Source organism: Nilaparvata lugens, chromosome 8 (assembly GCF_014356525.2).
Source record: "Nilaparvata lugens isolate BPH chromosome 8, ASM1435652v1, whole genome shotgun sequence".
NCBI classification, from domain to species: domain Eukaryota; kingdom Metazoa; phylum Arthropoda; class Insecta; order Hemiptera; family Delphacidae; genus Nilaparvata; species Nilaparvata lugens.
Window position 1 is genome coordinate 25,418,758 of NC_052511.1, and position 18,345 is coordinate 25,437,102.

At 33.8% G+C, this 18,345-nt stretch overlaps 1 protein-coding gene across 1 annotated transcript; it reads left to right on the forward strand.

Annotated features, from left to right (window-relative positions):
- The first annotated feature begins 12,966 nt into the window (after nt 1–12,966).
- LOC111060178 lies at nt 12,967–13,938 on the forward strand. The gene has a single exon (XM_022347824.2). The coding sequence runs from the start codon at nt 12,967–12,969 to the stop codon at nt 13,936–13,938; it is 972 nt and encodes a 323-aa protein (XP_022203516.2).
- Nucleotides 13,939–18,345: the final 4,407 nt, after the last annotated feature.

The following is an 18,345-nucleotide window of genomic DNA, read 5'->3' on the forward strand; positions in this document are numbered from 1 at the left end:
CATAAAACATGATGAAATACTCTGAAATTGATCATGCAGTATTGACATCGAAGAGCAATATTGATCATCTTGCCATATTAAAAATTTTGAATAAATAATGTGGAATATTTTGCATATAATTCTTATTTAGGTCAATATTCATCAATTCACAAATATTATTCATTCTTTGCAGGCAGAATTTAGTCGTAGAGTATTATCGGAGCTCATGGAAGAATATGATGCACAATGCAGCTGAACAACTCCAGAAGTGGTCTTAAAATATTACAACACAGCTTCTCAGTGTATCCTTATCATCAATGTTAATAACAATAATGAACTATTTATCTCATGTTGGGTTGAATTAGAAAAAAATGAGAATTTTGCAAAAACAATACAATAAAATATTTTTTACTATCTGGACAATGATTAATCATGACTGTATCCACTGTGTATAATACTAATTACTGAATCTGTATTTTCAAACAATTTTCGACTTTCATTGTGTAAATAATAATACATTAAACTAAAAGAAATTAACATAACTAATTCTGTAATGTTTGTTGATCGATTTGTATTACATGAACTAACTGAAATTCATGCTTGGTTGTAGGTAAGCTGAAAGCTATTCATTACTAAGGCATTCTAACCTTGACGAAATTAAAAATTTATTTGTTCAATAAGGATGATAAAATACTGTGAGCAAAGTTTTTTGGTTGCAACTGAAACATTTTTCAGTATACTTTCGTCCTTGAACATCAATGTGAGTGAATCTTTTTATAATATTTGTTACCCTTCATAATGTTATTTGATTATTTATTATTCATGATTTTGTAAGAATGTGAATTAAAATTATCGATTTCATGCATTGAAGTTATTTATTTTCTTGAATTCTACATGTGTGTTATCTTTTTTCAACAGATAAACATTATTATTTTCATACCATGCAGTAATAGGGATATCCCTTGCAAAAAATGCATGTTAAAATGAATGTTTGTGAAGAAATATTTTGTACTAGCTGGCCCGGCGAACTTCTTACCGCCAAATAGTTAATGCATTTCATGACAAACTTTAGCTGGAAGCACACTAAGGAGGCGCGATGCAGCATTTTGCATCTAGGTGTTTCTTGGTTTGAAGGAAGAACTCACCCACACTGAATCGGGCATGGCGTGAAACGGTGTGATAATATATTGTATTTATATTTGTATTTTTAGATATATACGGTAGTTGAATGCAGCTTGCTGGGAAATTGAATGGATGGTTATAAAATAATAGGTAGGTAATAAGAAATATCTCCTTGCTGCTGATTTTTCCGTTCATATTCTAAATTTACAGCATTACGACCAAAGTTTAGATGTCGTACCACGCATTATTATTAGAATTAAATTTTTGTGAATCAGATAGAAATAAAAAAATCTGGTGTGGCGCACTCACACAACTTCCCTTGCCGTTATGAGAATTAATCACCTGACGCTAGTGTACACGCGAATCTCAAGTCTACTTATAAACAAAGATCTGAGTCAGCTGGTGACAGGACAATAACGCTGGAGACATACGAGGTCTGCTATCTCTTCATAGTGAATCATTTAATAGAATCAACAGTTGTCAACAGTTTGCAATAATTATTGGATAATCACATTTTCTCGATTTTCGAGCTTATTTTAAATTTTAGGTGAAAATGTTACTGAGAATTAATTGTAGAGATTTTCATGCTCAATCTTTTCCACTCGATTTTTTTTGTTTTAATTGTATCTGAAGCCTGATAATTGGGAATCAAAAATCAAACTTTGCATAGATGGGGTGAAGCTCCTGGAATGTTCACAGATATGGGACTTGTGTTAGTTGATAGAGCTTATCAATGACTATTTTAGGTATAAATTTAATCAAAATCGTTCAAGCCGTTTTCGAGAAAATCGCAAAGAACCCTGTTTTTGACAACATTTTCACCATTTTAGCCGCCATATTGGATTGCATTTGATCGAAATTGTTCTTGTCGGATCCTTATATTGTGAGGACCTTAAGTTCCAAATTTCAAGTTATTCCGTTAATTGGGAGATGAGATATCGTGTACAGAGACGCACATCTGGTGCGCACATCAGTCTGGCAGTGACTGCCGTTGAGAACAGTCGATGAGACTAACGCTGCGATAACGATTATCTGCTGCCTGCTCGCCAACCCGGTGTAATATTTTACGAGTTTACGTTTGTTTCGGATAATCACGGGCAGGGGTGCCCACAAGGGGGGAGGGCATGGCGCAATTTGCGCCATCAACATTTTTGGGGGGGGCATGATTTTTTTTTATATTTTATGTCAACATTTTGAATCATGGCTAAAAAATCAAGGTATTAAATAGAGATATCCCAATGTAGTTAATTTTAATACTTTTTCCCACTTTTACAATGTTATATTTTGCAAAGTTTAACTCAATATAAAGCATAAAAAATACAATTGATAATATGTTGTATGCAGGAATTTTAGTAATTTTAAGCCTATGAGTTTGAAGGAAAATCTTTGACAAAAATAAATTATAACTTCATCATCCACTATTATTCTGATTTCCTTTGCTTAATTTTAATTTTTAATGGTCCTGTGTTTGAGTTTCCTTGCTGTTGCAACCTTATTTTCTTAAAAGCACAATGATAAGTTAAATTGTAATGTACATTTTATTGTAATAGTTATTTTAATTTCGAAGGCGTTTCATGATGATATTAATGTCTCTGAAATGGGAATGCAATTATAAACAACATCGCAAACTCTAGTGAATTTGACAGAAGAAAAAACTTCTCTTGTCAAAAATTTGAGAAAAATATCAAATGAAGCCAATTCCAATCTTTCAAATTCACACCCTATTTACCACACAGTAATCAAGTAATTATTGTAATGCTTCATTACTTATTTTTTCTGTTTTGTATAATTGTCCAGTCAAATGGTCGTTTTTCAGGAAACAGCCCGAAAGAATTTTTCGCGACGGTTCTATATGTATTTTGGGGCGGTGAATTCTAATCTGAAATTTGCTGACATTCCAGAGGGCGGCTTCACCCCCAAAACTCCCAAAAAACCCAAAAAATTTAGACTTTTTTCAAGTTTTCCATTTAATCTTGAGAACCTTTAACTTCTCGAGAAAAAACATTCTCTAAAATATTAAAGATACTGTAATAAAATTTCCAATAAATTGAGTGGTCGCGCAGGACTCTACGATTTTTGATTCTGGAGCTAAGAGTTTTCAAAAAAGGGATATTTTTAAGGGGTTTTCAAAATTATGCAAACCTACCACTTCTACCCTATACAACTAGGATCTTTTTCTAGTAATGACAGAAAGCCACACATCACGTGAATTACCAATATTAATTCTGAGGAGTAGTGGTGGGAGGGGGAATACACCCAAAAATCATGTCCTACAGCCAAAATTCAAATTCTCTTTATAATAACTTTCAATGGCCTTCCTAACAAAAAAGAAACATATTTCGGCTGAAATCATCTTACGAGGGTTATGTTCTATGAGAATCACTCGTTAGATTTCAGTATTTCCTAGTGGGGGCACACATAAGGATACGTCCAGGATCAAAACTTTAAACACTTATAACTTTTGACTGAATGATCACAACTCCTCGTACTACAGATCGTTCATATCAGCTCATCAAGGCGGTTGAAAATCATGTATCATCTCACTTTGTCATTTGTTAAAAAAATAGGAAATTCCTCCTTTAGTGTATTTTAGCCCATATTTCAATGCATAGAAAAATGACCGATTTCTATATTCAAAACTGTGTATCTCGGTAACTCAAAATGATACTTGGTCTTGATTTGAAGAAAAGAATCTCCTCTTTTATGTGAGGTGAATGATTTTTGTAAAAATATAATAGTGAAGTAAGATACGTTTGATTCAAAAAATCAAGAAATTTGCAATATTTTTCTCATTTTCACAGTCTCGACAGTTTTTCGATATAAACAGTGATGCAAGATCAATTTAAGTCAACTCAGCTTATAGAGCATGAAATTTTCTCTCATTTAAGACCAATCGCAAGTTTCTATCATGTATTGTACATATTTTAAAGACTCTTTAATAACAGTAAAATTGCAAGAAAAGTGAGAAAATAAAGATTCAATTCAATTGGCTGTAACTTTTTAACGGTATTGAAAACAGAAGTATAATTCATGGGAGTAAAAAGAGGAGAAAATTCATCACAACCTCGACTACTTTTTGGATTTTTTATCTGAAGTGTTCCACAAGATACGCAACGTTGCATATGTGGAACAGAATTACTTAGGTACCTATTTTTGAATTTAGTAGAGAACTGTGAAAATGGGGGAAATATCACAAATTTCTCGCACATTCAAAGCTGTGTATCTTGTGGAACACTAACTTCAGATTAAAAATCCAAAAAGTAGTCCTGCGTGACCAGTCAATTCATTGGAAATTTTATCATCTTTAATATTATATAGAGAATGCTTTTTCTCGATAAATTCAAGGTTCTCGAGATTAAATGGTAAACTTAAAAAAAGTCTAAAATTTTGGGGGTGAATTCGCCCTCTGGCGTGTCAGCAAATTGCAGATTAGAATACAGCGCCACAAAATACAGATAGAACCATCGAAAAAAATTATTTCGGGGCTGTTTTATGAAAAATTACCATTTGACTGGACTATAAGTTGTTAACCTACTATATTAGCGAGCAATTTCTGTATATCTGTTTATATTTTTCTATTTTTATATGGTTATATGGTTATTATTATGTTCAACAGATCTCGGAAACGGCTCTAACGATTTTCACGAAATTCGGAATGTAGTAGGTTTATGATATCAAAATTCGATTGCACTAGGTCTCATCCCTGAGAAAACTCCCTGAAGGACATGAAAAGGATAATTCATCCTTGGAAAAACAGATGATTATTTTGTTGTTCGTCGATAACAGAAGATGTGTGTGCCTGTGTGGGAGATCAGCTGTGTAATCAATTAGCTTATCGTATCTCGCGAGAAATCTAGATATTTTAATTGACTCGATCAAAATACAGTAATCTGATTTGTTGTCATTAGATGGTATATATCATAATATTCAAAGTTAATCATCATTTTACAGTTCTTAGTGATTTGTGAGTATTATTTTGTTATTCAATTTGGTATGTAAGCAATCTAAATTAGAAGTTTTATGTTTTCAAATATTTGGACTGAAAATTTCACGTGAACCAAATCACAGAAGACCATCCCAAAAAGATAGCTTATCTGATTGGTTCTACTAGAATTAATCAGGATTAAAATGTAACCAGCTTTTTTACAACTGCCACTAAGTACCTGATTGAATTAGGTACAAAAGTTCAACAGCTGAGTCATAATTTTGTCGGTCACTCACTTCCATCATCAACAGATGACAAAATTATCAGCTGTTTTTCCAAGGATGAATAAACTCTTTTCCTCCACCTACTATCAAAAGTCTCATTTTACACCCTGGAATCGAATACTAAAGTACTACTTTTCCTCCCATGGGACTAAAAATAATTCCCAGCGGGAAAAGTGATCACTTTTACTCCCAAGGGAGTAAAAATAAACCCATAAGATTAACATGGGAAGAAGTCCGACAACGCCGCGATTGAAGAATGAGGAATGTGGCAACACTGTCGTGGTCGGTAGAGGAAAAGTAAAAGAGCTCTATTTCGATCTTTGGAATATTTTAGCTCTAGGAAATAAGTAGCTCTATTTCGATTGTTAGGTTATGTTCAACCGTTGGTGGATATGAAAAAGTACACACCTCTAACGTCATCGGCATCTCTACGAGAGCGTTCATCTAAAGGTACGTTTTCGTTTATGCGAACTTTTCCGCAGTCGACGACGGCAAGCATTGTTGACATTCATATTGTCCAAATTTCAAGTGTGCTAAAACAGCTGATTAAATAACTTTTTCATTATTTGTCTTTATTAATAAAGAAATAAACATTTTCAATAATATCAAAATATTGACATTTAAAAGTATAAAAAAGTATAAGCTCAACCTGCTCCATTAAAACATAATTTAACATAATCTTTTAAGTTATGTAGACAGATTGAAATCTACCCAATCTGAGATTCTCTCCCTGTCATGGTCGACGACGGCATTTACGCATAAACGAAAACCCACTTTAACAGAGACGACTGAGCGTGTCTGCACAGAAAACAAGATTGCAGGTTATGTTTTTTCTTGGTTACCTACTAAGATCTTCGAAATCCGCTACCGGTATTGTAGAAGTTATTTTCGTTTTTATAAAATGGAAAGTGAGAGTGATGAGGAGTTTGTTCTAACTCCGCCGAACATTCGACACGAAGCTGAAAATGTAACTGAAAATTTGCTTCCGGAAAAATCAAAGGAACTATACATCAAGCGATATGATTTATTCGTTGAATGGTGCAAGAAGAATTGTGGTGGAACAGTAAGAATTTCAGAAAACGTAATCCTTGTTTACCTCTCACAACAAGCACAGGTATGTAGCCCAAGTTATTTATGGACCATTTATTCAATGTTGGAATAAGCAACAATTATTGTGAAACACAACATAGACATCAGTAATTTTACGAAAGTGGGTGCTTTTCTGAAAAAGAAAAATGTAGGCTATCAACCTAAGAAGTCTAAAACATTCACCAAAGAGGAGGTAAATAAATTCCTGTTAAATGCTCCAGATGAACAATACTTATTGAAAAAAGTAGCCTTGATTTTTGGTATTTGTGGAGCTTGCCGAATGGGTGAATTGTGCAATATGACTGTTAGTGACATTGAGGACAAAGATTCAATTCTCATAGTTAATGTACCTGATTCTAAAACCAACAAGGGACGTGTTTTCACTGTGATCAATGGCACACAACGAGACATAGACTACTTATATTATTTCAGAAAGTATTTAAATTTAAGACCAAAGACAACAAAATCACCCCGGCTATTTTTAAGTTTTAAAAATGGGAGATGCTACAATCAAGCCATGGGGAAAAATTCCCTGGGAAAAATACCCATGAGTATTGCACAATACTTACAACTTCCCAATCCTAACTTGTATACTGGACACGCTCTAAGGCGGACTTCAGCTACTTTGCTGGTTAATGCTGGAGGAACAATGACCCAGCTTAAAAGACATGGCGGATGGAAGAGTACTACTGTCGCCGAAGGCTATATTGAAGAATCAATTGGAAATAAAATACAAACAGCAAACAGGATTTTGAACCAAACAACAAGCAACATTGATTTAAATCACACTTCATCTGGGCCTATGCCAGTGGCCACAACACACCAGCTTCAATCCAGTTCCAGCGATGTTGATGAAACTTCAACTAGGCCTATGCCAGTGGCTGCTATGCACCAGTTTCAATCCAGTTCCAGCGATGTTGATGAAACTTCAACTAGGCCTATGCCAGTGGCCACAACACACCATACAGCTTCAATCCAGTTCCAGCGATGTTGATCACACTTCAACTAGGCCTATGCCAGTGGCTGCAACGCACCAGTTTCAATCCAGTTCTGTTCTATCAACCCCGAACACGGTCTTTCAAAATTGTGATGGGTGCACAATAACAATAAACAATTACTATCAGAAGTAGGCTTTTACACTATCAACAATCATCTCTATCAACAATCATCATCTATACTATAAACTATAAACTATCTATATATAATAGTTAATACGCGACATGGAATTTTGTGACTCATAAAGAAACTATAAACTATCAACTATCAACTAGCAACTATCAACAAATTATTATCAGAGGTGAGCTAAATTTTGTTTTTAAAAAAATAGTGTGAAAGCGTGAAGATGTAGTAAAATTATTCATTGTTATAGGTATTGGTGTAGGTGGAGGAAAAATGTTGTGTGCATCACGGGACTAAAGTAGCCTACTTATTCTACCTCAGGGAAATTGTCGCCCTCGGCTACGCCATCGGACGACAACAGTTTCCCTCAGGGAGAAAAAGTTGCACTTTAGTCCCTAGATGCACAAATAACTATTTAATGTTCTTCAGCGAGTTTCATCAGGGATGAAAACTAGTGCAATCGAATTTTTATATTATTAACCTACTATGTTCTGAATTTCGTAATACCTTTATTACGAATTTCGTAAAAGACATTATATATTGTATGGATAAATTGGTTCCAAATTTGTATGTAAAATTGCTATGCAATATTCTTTTGCAATAAAAGAATATCAATTATATTATTATTCAACTTTTTATAAGTAACCTTTAAATTTAAAAAGCAAAGTCTCCCTTACTTATCTTTTAATATCCTATTGAAATTTTTGTCATGTAGTTTTTCCTTATGTAATGTAGTACTTTTTAGTCCTCCTGAACAAGAACGGGTGCACTGCTAGTCTCAAAAATAATATCAAAAAGATACTTTATTTCTATTTCAAAAGAGATAAGAAACGATGGTGTATATTTTTACAATATTATGGAAACAGAAAGAATTCCTCACAAGAACAAAGGTAAATAATGTCCTATGGAAGATTAGAATGTAGAATTAGAAATTGGGGTACTTTGGGGGGGGGATTACTTTTGGATTGAGGGGGCATTACACTTGGATTGGGGGGGGCATTACACTTGGATTGGGGGGGGGGCATGCGCCATTGCCCTTGGGAAGGCTGGGTACCCCTGATCAGGGGTGCCCACAAGGGGGGGGGGCATGATTGCGCCATCAACATTTTTTTTTGGGGGGGCCGATTTTTTTTACATTTTATGTCAACATTTTGAATCATGGCTAAAAAATCCTAATGCAGTTTTGATACTTTTTCCCACCTTTACAATGTTATATTTTGCAAAGTGTAACTCAATATAAAGCATGAAAAATACAATTGATAATATGTTGTATGCAGAAATTTTAGTAATTTTAAGCCTATGAATTTGAAGGTAAATCTTTGACAAAAATAAATTATAACTTCATCATCCACTATTATTCTGATTCCCTTTGCTTAATTTTAATTTTTAATGGTCCTGTGTTTCCTTGCTGTTGCAACCTAATTTTCTCAAAAGCACAATGCTAAGTTAAATTGTAATGTACATTTCAATCTAATAATATTATATTAATTTCGAAGGCGTTTCATGATGATATTAATGTCTCTGAAATGAAAATGCAATTATAAACAACATCGCAAATTCTAGTGAATTTGACAGAAGAAAAAACTTCTTTTGTCAAAAATATCAAATGAAGCCAATTTCAAATTTTCACCCTATTTACCACACAGTAATCAAGTAATTATTGTAATTTTTCATTATTTTTTCTGTTTTGTATAATAAATAATGCAGTCAAATGGTCGTTTTTCAGGAAACAGCCCGAAAGAATTTTTATCGACGGTTCTATATGTATTTTGGGGGGCTGAATTCTAATCTGAAATTTTCTGACACGCCAGAGGGCGGATTCACCCCCAAAACTCCCAAAAAAACCCAAAATTTCGGACTTTTTTCAAGTTTTTCATTTAATCTTGAGAAACTTTAACTTTTCGAGAAAAATTATTCTCTAGAATATTAAAGATAATAAAATTTCCAATAAATTGAGTGGTCGTGCAGGACTCCACGATTCTTGATTCTGGAGCTAGAAGTTTTCAAAAAAGGGGTATTTTTAAGGAGTTTTCAAAATTATGCAAACCTTCCACTTCTACCCTATACATTATACAACTAGGATTTTTTCTAGTAATGATAGAAAGCCACACATCACGTGAATTAACAATATTAATTCTGAACAGGATTCCTGAGGTACCTATTCTTGAATTTAGAAGAGGTGGGAGGGGGAATACATCCAAAAATAGAAAATCATGTCCCACAGCCAAAATTCAACACATAAGGATACGTCCAGGATCAAAACTTTAAACACTTATAACTTTTGACTGAATGATCACATCTCCTCGTACTACAGCTCGTTCATATCAGCTCGTCAAGGCGGTTGAAAATCATGTATCGTCCCACTAAAATTTGTTAAAAAAATAGGAAATTCCTCTTTTAGTGTATTTTAGCCCATATTTCAATGCATAGAAAAATGACCGATATCTATATTCAAAACTGTGTGTCTCGGTAACTCAAAATGATACTTTGTCTTGATTTGAAGGAAAAAATCTCCTCTTTTATGTGAGGTGAATGATTTTTGTAAAAATAATTATAATCGTGAAGTAAGATACGTTTGATTCAAAAAATCAAGAAATTTTCGTTATTTTTCTCATTTTCGCAGTTTTTCAATATAAACAGTGATGCAAGATCAATTTAAGGCAACTCAGCTTATAGAGCATGAAAGTTTCTCTCATTTAAGACCAATCGCAAGTTTCTATCATGTATTGTACTCATTTTAGAGACTCTTCAATAACAGTAAAATCGCAAGGAAAATGAGAAAATAAAGATCATCATTCAATTGGCTGTAACTTTTTAACGGTATTGAAAACATAAGTATAATTCATGGGAGTGAAAAGAGGAGAAAATTCATCACGACCTCGACTACTTTTCGGATTTTTTATCTGAAGTGTTCCACAAGATACGCAACGTTGCATATGCGAGACTGTGAGAATGGGGGAAGCATCATAAATTTCTCGCACATTCAAAGTTGTGTATCTTGTGGAACACTTCAGATAAAAAGTCCAAAGAGTATCCTGCGCGACCACTCAATTCATTGGAAATTTTATTATCTTTAATATTATATAGAGAATGCTTTTTCTCGATAAATTCAAGATCCTCGAGATTAAATGGAAAACTTAAAAAAGTTCAAAATTTTGGGGGTGAAGTCGCCCTCTGGAGTGTCAGCTAATTTCAGATTGGAATTTAGCGCCCCAAAATACAGATAGAACCATCGAAAAAACTCTTTCGGGGCTGTTTCCTGAAAAACGATAATTTGACTGGACTATAAGTTGTTAACCTACTATATTAGCGAGCAATTTCTGTATATCTGTTTATATTTTTCTATTTTTATATGGTTATATGGTTATTATTATGTTCAACAGATCTCGGAAACGGCTCTAACGATTTTCACAAAATTCGGAATGTAGTAGGTTTATGATATCAAAATTCGATTGCACTAGGTCTCATCCCTGAGAAAACTCCCTGAAGGACATGAAAAGGATAATTATTCATCCTTGGGAAAACAGATGATGATTTCATCGTCTGTCGATAACAGAAGATGCGTGTGCCTGTGGGGGAGATCAGCTGTGTAATCAATTAGCTTATCGTATCTTGCGAGAAATCTAGAAATTTTAATTGACTCGATCAAAATACAGTAATCTGATTTGTTGACATGAGATGGTATAATATATTATATCATAATATTCAAAGTTAATCATTATTTTACAGTTCTAAGTGATTAGTGAGTGTTATATTTTGTTATTCAATTTGGTATGTAAACAATCTAAATTAGAACTTTCATGTTTTCGAATATTTGGACTGAAAATTTCACTTGAATTCAAGTGTATGGAACATAACCTACTTTTGGAGTATTAAATATTCCAACTATAAATGTTATAGTGTATTAATCAAAATTCGGTGAAGAAACAGTTTTGGGCTGTGCCTGTTAGTTCTTTCCCAATCATTTCAAAGAATTGAGTTCTGTTTATCAATGAATGAATAACGAGCAAAGCTCGGTGCCCCGATATTTGGTATTAAAAGATAGAATTTACAAAATTTATTTGTTCAGATGATATCTTTATTCCAAAAACCAAACCATTCAAATATACATTTTGTTCGACTTGTGTTATTCACTCCTGTAATGTTAAAAAGTAAATACTACCAACAACACAACATCAGTGACAACCTGTTTCAATTTATGATAAATATCGGGGCACCTAGCTCCGCTCTGGAGTACCTACAAAACTAGAAAAGCATATAAAAATTATTACGAAAGAAGAAATTATAATAAATATTCATAGTTCATACAGAGAGGTTCTATCTAATCACAGTGGATTGAGATTAATTCGCAGAGGAATGCAAAAATTTCTCTCACAAAAGCATGTTAAATTTTTATCCCGATTAATTCCTCGTGAACCAAATCACAGAAGACCATCTCAAAAAGATAGCTTATCTGATTGGTTCTACTGGAATTAATCAGGTTTAAAATTCAACCGGCTTTTGTACAACTGCCACTAAGTACCTGATTGAATTAGTTAAAAAAGTTCAACAGCTGAGTCATAATTTTGTCTCAGTCCCACACACATGCACTCGCTCACTCACTTCCATCATCAACAGACGACGAAATTATCAGCTGTTTTTCCAAGCATGAATAAATTCTTTTAATGTCCTTCAGCGAGCTTCCCCAGGGATGAGAACTAGTGCAATCGAATTTTTATATTATAAACCTACTATTTTCAGAATTTCGTGAGAATCATTAGAGCCGTTTTCGAGATCCGGTGAAATACAGACATATAAACATCTAAACATTTAAACACCAAAACATCTAAACAGAAATTGCTCTTTTAATAGTATAGGATTTAGAATACCTAAACTTGCCGACATTATATATTGTATGATTAAAATCGTTCCAAATTTGTATGAATGTTCACCAAAATTGCTATGCAATATTCTTTTGCAATAAAAGAATATCAATGATATTATTATTCAACTTTTTATAAGTAACCTTTACATTTAAAAAGCAAAGCCTCCCTTACTTATCTTTTAATATCCTATTAAAATATTTGTCATGTAGTTTTCCTGATGTAATTTAGTACTTTTTAGTCCTCCCAAACAAGAACGGGTGCACTGCTAGTCTCAAAAATAAAATCAAAAAGATACTTCATTTCTATTTTAAAAGAGATAAGAAACGATGGTATATATTTTTATAATATTATGAAAACAGAAAGAATTCCCCACAAGAGCAAAGGTGAATAATGTCCTTTGGAAGATTAGAATGTAAGATGTGAATTTTATTTTATTTTATTATTACACTGAGCACTGACTGATGTTAAAAACTAAAGGGTTGGGAATTGGGATACTTTGGAGGGGGCATTACACTTGGATTGGGGGGAGGGGCATGCGCCATTGCCCTTGGGGGGGGGGGGCTGGGCACCCCTGCGGATAATCATGTTGCTCTGTGCTAAGTGTAATTTGAAATTCTCGGTTAATACTCAGGACGTGATTAAGTGCTCTAAGTGTGAACAATATGCTACGTGTACTCGCATAAGAACAGTTGCCAAATTGTCCAATCTCGGTGCTCGGAAAGAATCTTGGCAGTGCGATACATGTAACACCAATACAGGAACTTCAGAGGACGAGCAAAATTCAATCCTCGATGCAATTAGTTTGCTCAAAGAAGATTTCAACTCCAAATTGGATTCACAGGCCACGCAGTTGTCAAAAATCACTAGTATTGAAGCATTGGTGACAAAAACAAATATTTCTATCGAAAGTATTCAAAAATCGCTCGAAAATGTGAAATCCGACGTGAGGAAACTGCAAACCCAGTGTGCTAATTTAAAGAAGCAGAATTCTGACCTATCTAGCGATCTATGGAGAGTGAAGCAAGAACTGAGAGACATACAACAGTATTCGCGTAGCAAGAATTTGGAGTTCTTAGGAATACCTCAAACTGAAGGGGAAGACGTTTATGAAATGCTTAAGACTGTCGCCGCATGTATTGGCCAACGTTACTCGAGAGCGGACATATCTGTTGCCCACCGAGTGCCTCTTACCAAGTCTAGCAAATTGAAATATCCACCCATAATAGTTAGCTTTATTTCAAAAACAACTCGAGCGGAATGGCTGTCAGCTGGTAACAGAGGGAAACAGCATCAACTATTAGCGAAAGACTTACATCCGACGATGCCTCCTGAGAACGTCTACATAAACGAGCACCTGACGCCTCACTATAAGTTCGTGCTCTCATACGGCAAGATGATGGTGAAGGAACGCAAGCTGCACAGAGCCAACGCACGCAACGGCAAGGTTTGGGTCAAAACTAGCGAGCAGAGTCCACCCGCAAGAGTCTGGTTTATTGAGGACATTGATCACATTATTACACACAAGGCAAGAGTAGGAGACGACCGTAAGCAGTAAGTCAAGTTCTATAGAACAATAAATTCACACAACACATAACAATGTAGGAGTAATTAATTATTTTAAATCAAACTCCAGATAATGTGTTTCCACAATGTGTAGAACGAATCATGATATCTAGTTATTTTTGTTTATGCTCTATGTGAAGTATATAATAAGTTATTTTAAAATAATAATTACTTTGTTTTTTTTTCGTTTTGTTCATGCTCTATGGGTCTATGAGAAGTCCTATAGAATAAGTTATCAAAAATAATAATTACTTGCTTGAAAAGGCTTCAAGTTCTTTCACAGTTTAAGTTTTTTTCCCCTTTTTTCTAGTTTATTAATTGAAGATATTGAACATCCATTTTGTGCCTAAAATAAAAGATTGCTCAAGTGATGTACCTATTATTACAGTAGCTCAATTTCAATTATTCATTAATTTTAATTTAATATAATATTAATAGCTGAAGATGGCTTTATTATTAATATTGAACTTATGATTTTCCCAAAGATCACAAATCATTATTATCATTTTTTCTCAGTTCACAATGTATTGAATTGGCCATCTCTTTTTCCTTATACTGTAGTTCATTTGCTCATTTCAAAGCTAGATAAATTATTGAAATTAAAATTCAGTCAAGTTTATTAAACAATTACAGTCAACAAGAAACATATCTCGAGCCATGATAATATATCAATAAACTCTATTATAAGAGATAATGGAGTTTATTTGAACCGTTGTACTCATTTAAGTTTTTAATCGAGTATTTTATTAGGAGAATGGAGTATTATTACTCTAGTTCAAATGCAGATGAACTTAATATCTATAATTTATTTATTCAGTTCAATTTCAATTAGGAAGTTGATAATGAACTGAATTATTTTTGTTACTTTGGAAAGATAAGAAATTACCATTAAAAGAGACAATATTACCCCATCAATAATTTCATGATATATAATGAATTTATTATTCGAATGTGTTTTATCAATCATAAAGGTTCAGATCCTTGGCTTCCAATAATATTAGTAAACTTGATAAAGTATTTATCTATATACATCTATATCTATTTTTTCATTTATTTTTTTTGTTCTTCAACTTGATCTTTATTATTTAGTATATTCTCATAAATGATTATAGCTGTTTTCTTGCACCGGGGCGGGGAGCAGATTAGTAACATTTTTTGAAAACAATATGAACAGGCGTGAGAGAGAGAGATAGATTCTAAATGAGATAGACTGTTTTGAATATGATAGTTTTAATAATTTCAATTCTTTCTTTAAAAGTGAGGCCGAGAGCTTGAGAATTTTCCACTTGAACATACGTAGTTTTAACTTAAATTTTGATAGTTTGCTATTGGGTTTGAATGAATTGAATTGTAGATTTGATTTAATCATCCTCACTGAGACATGGATGGATGAGGACGACGAATATTCACTCGATGATTATGATACGATCAAAACAACATTAAAACAGAATCGTAACGACGGAGTTATTATTTTTGCTAATAGATCGTTATCAGCTATCGGAAAGGAGATAGTGTTGGGAGGAGTAACAGCATTGGAACTGAACTTTAATTATAAAAATAAGCAATACAATATTCTGGAAGCCTACAGAACTCATGATAGTAATGTTTATACCTTCATTGATAATCTTAAATTACACTATGAAAATCTTTCTTCTAATAAAACGTATATTTTAGTCGGAGATATCAATATAGATATATTAAGTAGCAATCCGAGAACTGAGATGTATTTGGATGCTATGTATGAGGCGGGATTTATTCCTTGCATTGATAAGCCTACTCGTGTAGACAGCCGTACTGGTACTTCAACCTGCCTTGACCACATTTTTATTCGACAGGGGAATTTCAGCGTGGTTCGAGCTGGTGTGCTGCAGGTTTCAGTAACCGATCACTATCAAGTCAAAAAAAAGTCAAGTCAAAAATAAGTTTATTTCCAAATCTTTCTAAGATTATAAATGTTACATACAGAGCTTGAAATTGAACAATATACAAATCAAATATTATACAACACGTGTTTATTATACTATCATACCTAATGATTTACTAACAGTTATAATTATATTATAATTTCACATGGAAATGTGCCTACATAGGTGTAAAACCTGTGCGTAGACACGAGTTGCTGTTTTGAGCAAAATATAGAATTAATAAGGAGCGAATGATTCAATGTAATTCGGCTAACTTACTACACAAGATAATAATAATAATCAAGAAACTTAATATGATAAAGAAAATTATACAGAGTGAAAAGATGATACAAATTAATTATGCAATGAAAGAAAATGTTCAAAGGTAACATATAATGTACAATTCTAACGGCTATGACTTCAGATTCCCAGCACCGCGATAGTAGACAGAGCAGCAGCACTACAGTGAGTAGGCTACGGTATTATTAGTAATAGTCAGTCAGTTGAATAGTTGTTCATATTATTAAGGTGTTAACATCTATAATTAGATGTCATGATCGCCTCTGACACGTCTCTTCCCAGATATACCAACCACTCGGAAACCATTCTCTTGAGTACTGCGCAGCTTTGTATGTTTTTCAAGGGAGGAGGAATATTTCTGTAAAGGATTTGTGATATGTAGGATGAATTCGTGACGGAAAAGGTTCTTACTAGTCTGTCTGTCAATATTCTCGATGTATTTGAACTGCGGGTACCATAATTATGAATGTGATGCACAAAGATGTTTTCTGAATTCTTAAGAGAGTAGATCAATAATGTTTTTAAATAGAGTTGTCTCAAGTTGAATACATTGAATTCATTGAAAAGCTCGTGTGTTGGATATCTACGACCCTCACCAAGAGCTGCTTTGATGATGGAATTCTGGATTACATTGAGTGGTTCCAAAACAGATCCATAACCTCCACCCCAAGCTATTATACCTCCCATAAGCAATGATTGGCAGTATGCAAAGTAACAGAGCCTCAATTCAGCAGGGAATAGAATGTCATGGAGTTGCCTGGAAACAAATATGAATTTCCTTAATTCATTTTTCATGTAATCCACATGATTAGCCCAGTTCATAGAGCTATTGAAAACGATTCCCAAGTATTTGTGTGAGTCGACTTTTGAAGTACTCTCACATTGACAGTCATTTGCATTGAGATTCCCGCAAGCATGCAGCTTTATACTTTCGATGTTGATGCTCAAGTTGGACCTCAAAGCTATGGGTACGAATTTTGTTTTAGAAACATTTACTGTGAGTGAGTTCTGATCAAACCATTTTTTAACCAGACAAAGATCCCTTGTTGACGATGCAGTAACTTCTTCCCAGTCTGAACCATCAAACAAAATAGCTGCATCTTCAGCAAATAAAAACATTTTACCAGTTATATTAATTCTTGACAAATTATTGATATAAATTAGAAATAGAATTGGGCCCAAATTACTTCCCTGCTCCACCCCATAGTCTATTGGTAGCGTAGCACTCTCAATATTGTTGATTGTAACAAACTGCTTCCGCTCCTAACAAACTGCTCCCGCTCCCTCAAATAGCTGGAAAACCATTCTAATGCTTTCCCTCTTATGCCAACCTGTTCTAATTTGTGAATTTATTTTTGCCTATCCAAGGAGTCAAAAGCTTCAGCCAAATCAATGAAAGCTAATAGACCACGCTTATTGTTATTTATTATACTATTTATATCCTTATTTATATTGAAGAGGGCATCGTTTATATTTCTTTCTTTCCTAAATCCGTACTGAAAATCTGTAAGAATTGAGTTGTCTTCTAAGTAAGAACTAAGTTGTTCTTTAACAACTTTCTCGATAATTTTAGAGAAGACACTTAGGAGCGAAATTGGTCTATAATTAGATTTGTTGGTTGCATCAGATGACTTATAGAGCGGAAAAACTTTAGCTGTTTTAAAATTGGAAGGGAAAATGCCAGAGACAATACTTCAATTCACTATATGTAAGATGGGCTTTGTTAATGATTGAGAATTTTCTTTTACTAGGGAAGCAGGAATTCCATCACACCCAGGTGCAGAGCCACCTCGTAAATCGTTGATTTGTCTAAGAATATCATCTTCGTTTACTCTACCAAGAAGAAATGTTGTATCTTCTGCATAATCCCGATCATCTACTACTAATGGTCCACTAGGGGCAATACATTCAGCAAGATTTTGACCAACTGTAGAGAAGTATTGGTTGAACTCATCAGCCACATCCCTTGCAACGCCCTCATTAACTTCTGATGAATTCTTCTTTGTGAATTTTCCAATTGGGAACTTATCTTTTGATATGCTTTTTCCAGCTATTTCGTTCAAGACCCCCCAAAACTTCCGTGGGTTATCTTTACACTCTTTTATTTTTTGTCTATAATACTGCTGTTTTTGAAATTTTATTAGACTAGTTAGTCTGTTTCTGTATGCTTTAAAATTATTTCTTAATTCTACATT

Bases quoted from the DNA above. Each gene is read 5' to 3' on its own strand.
- LOC111060178 (XM_022347824.2), top strand. From the start codon at position 12,967: ATGTTGCTCTGTGCTAAGTGTAATTTGAAATTCTCGGTTAATACTCAG.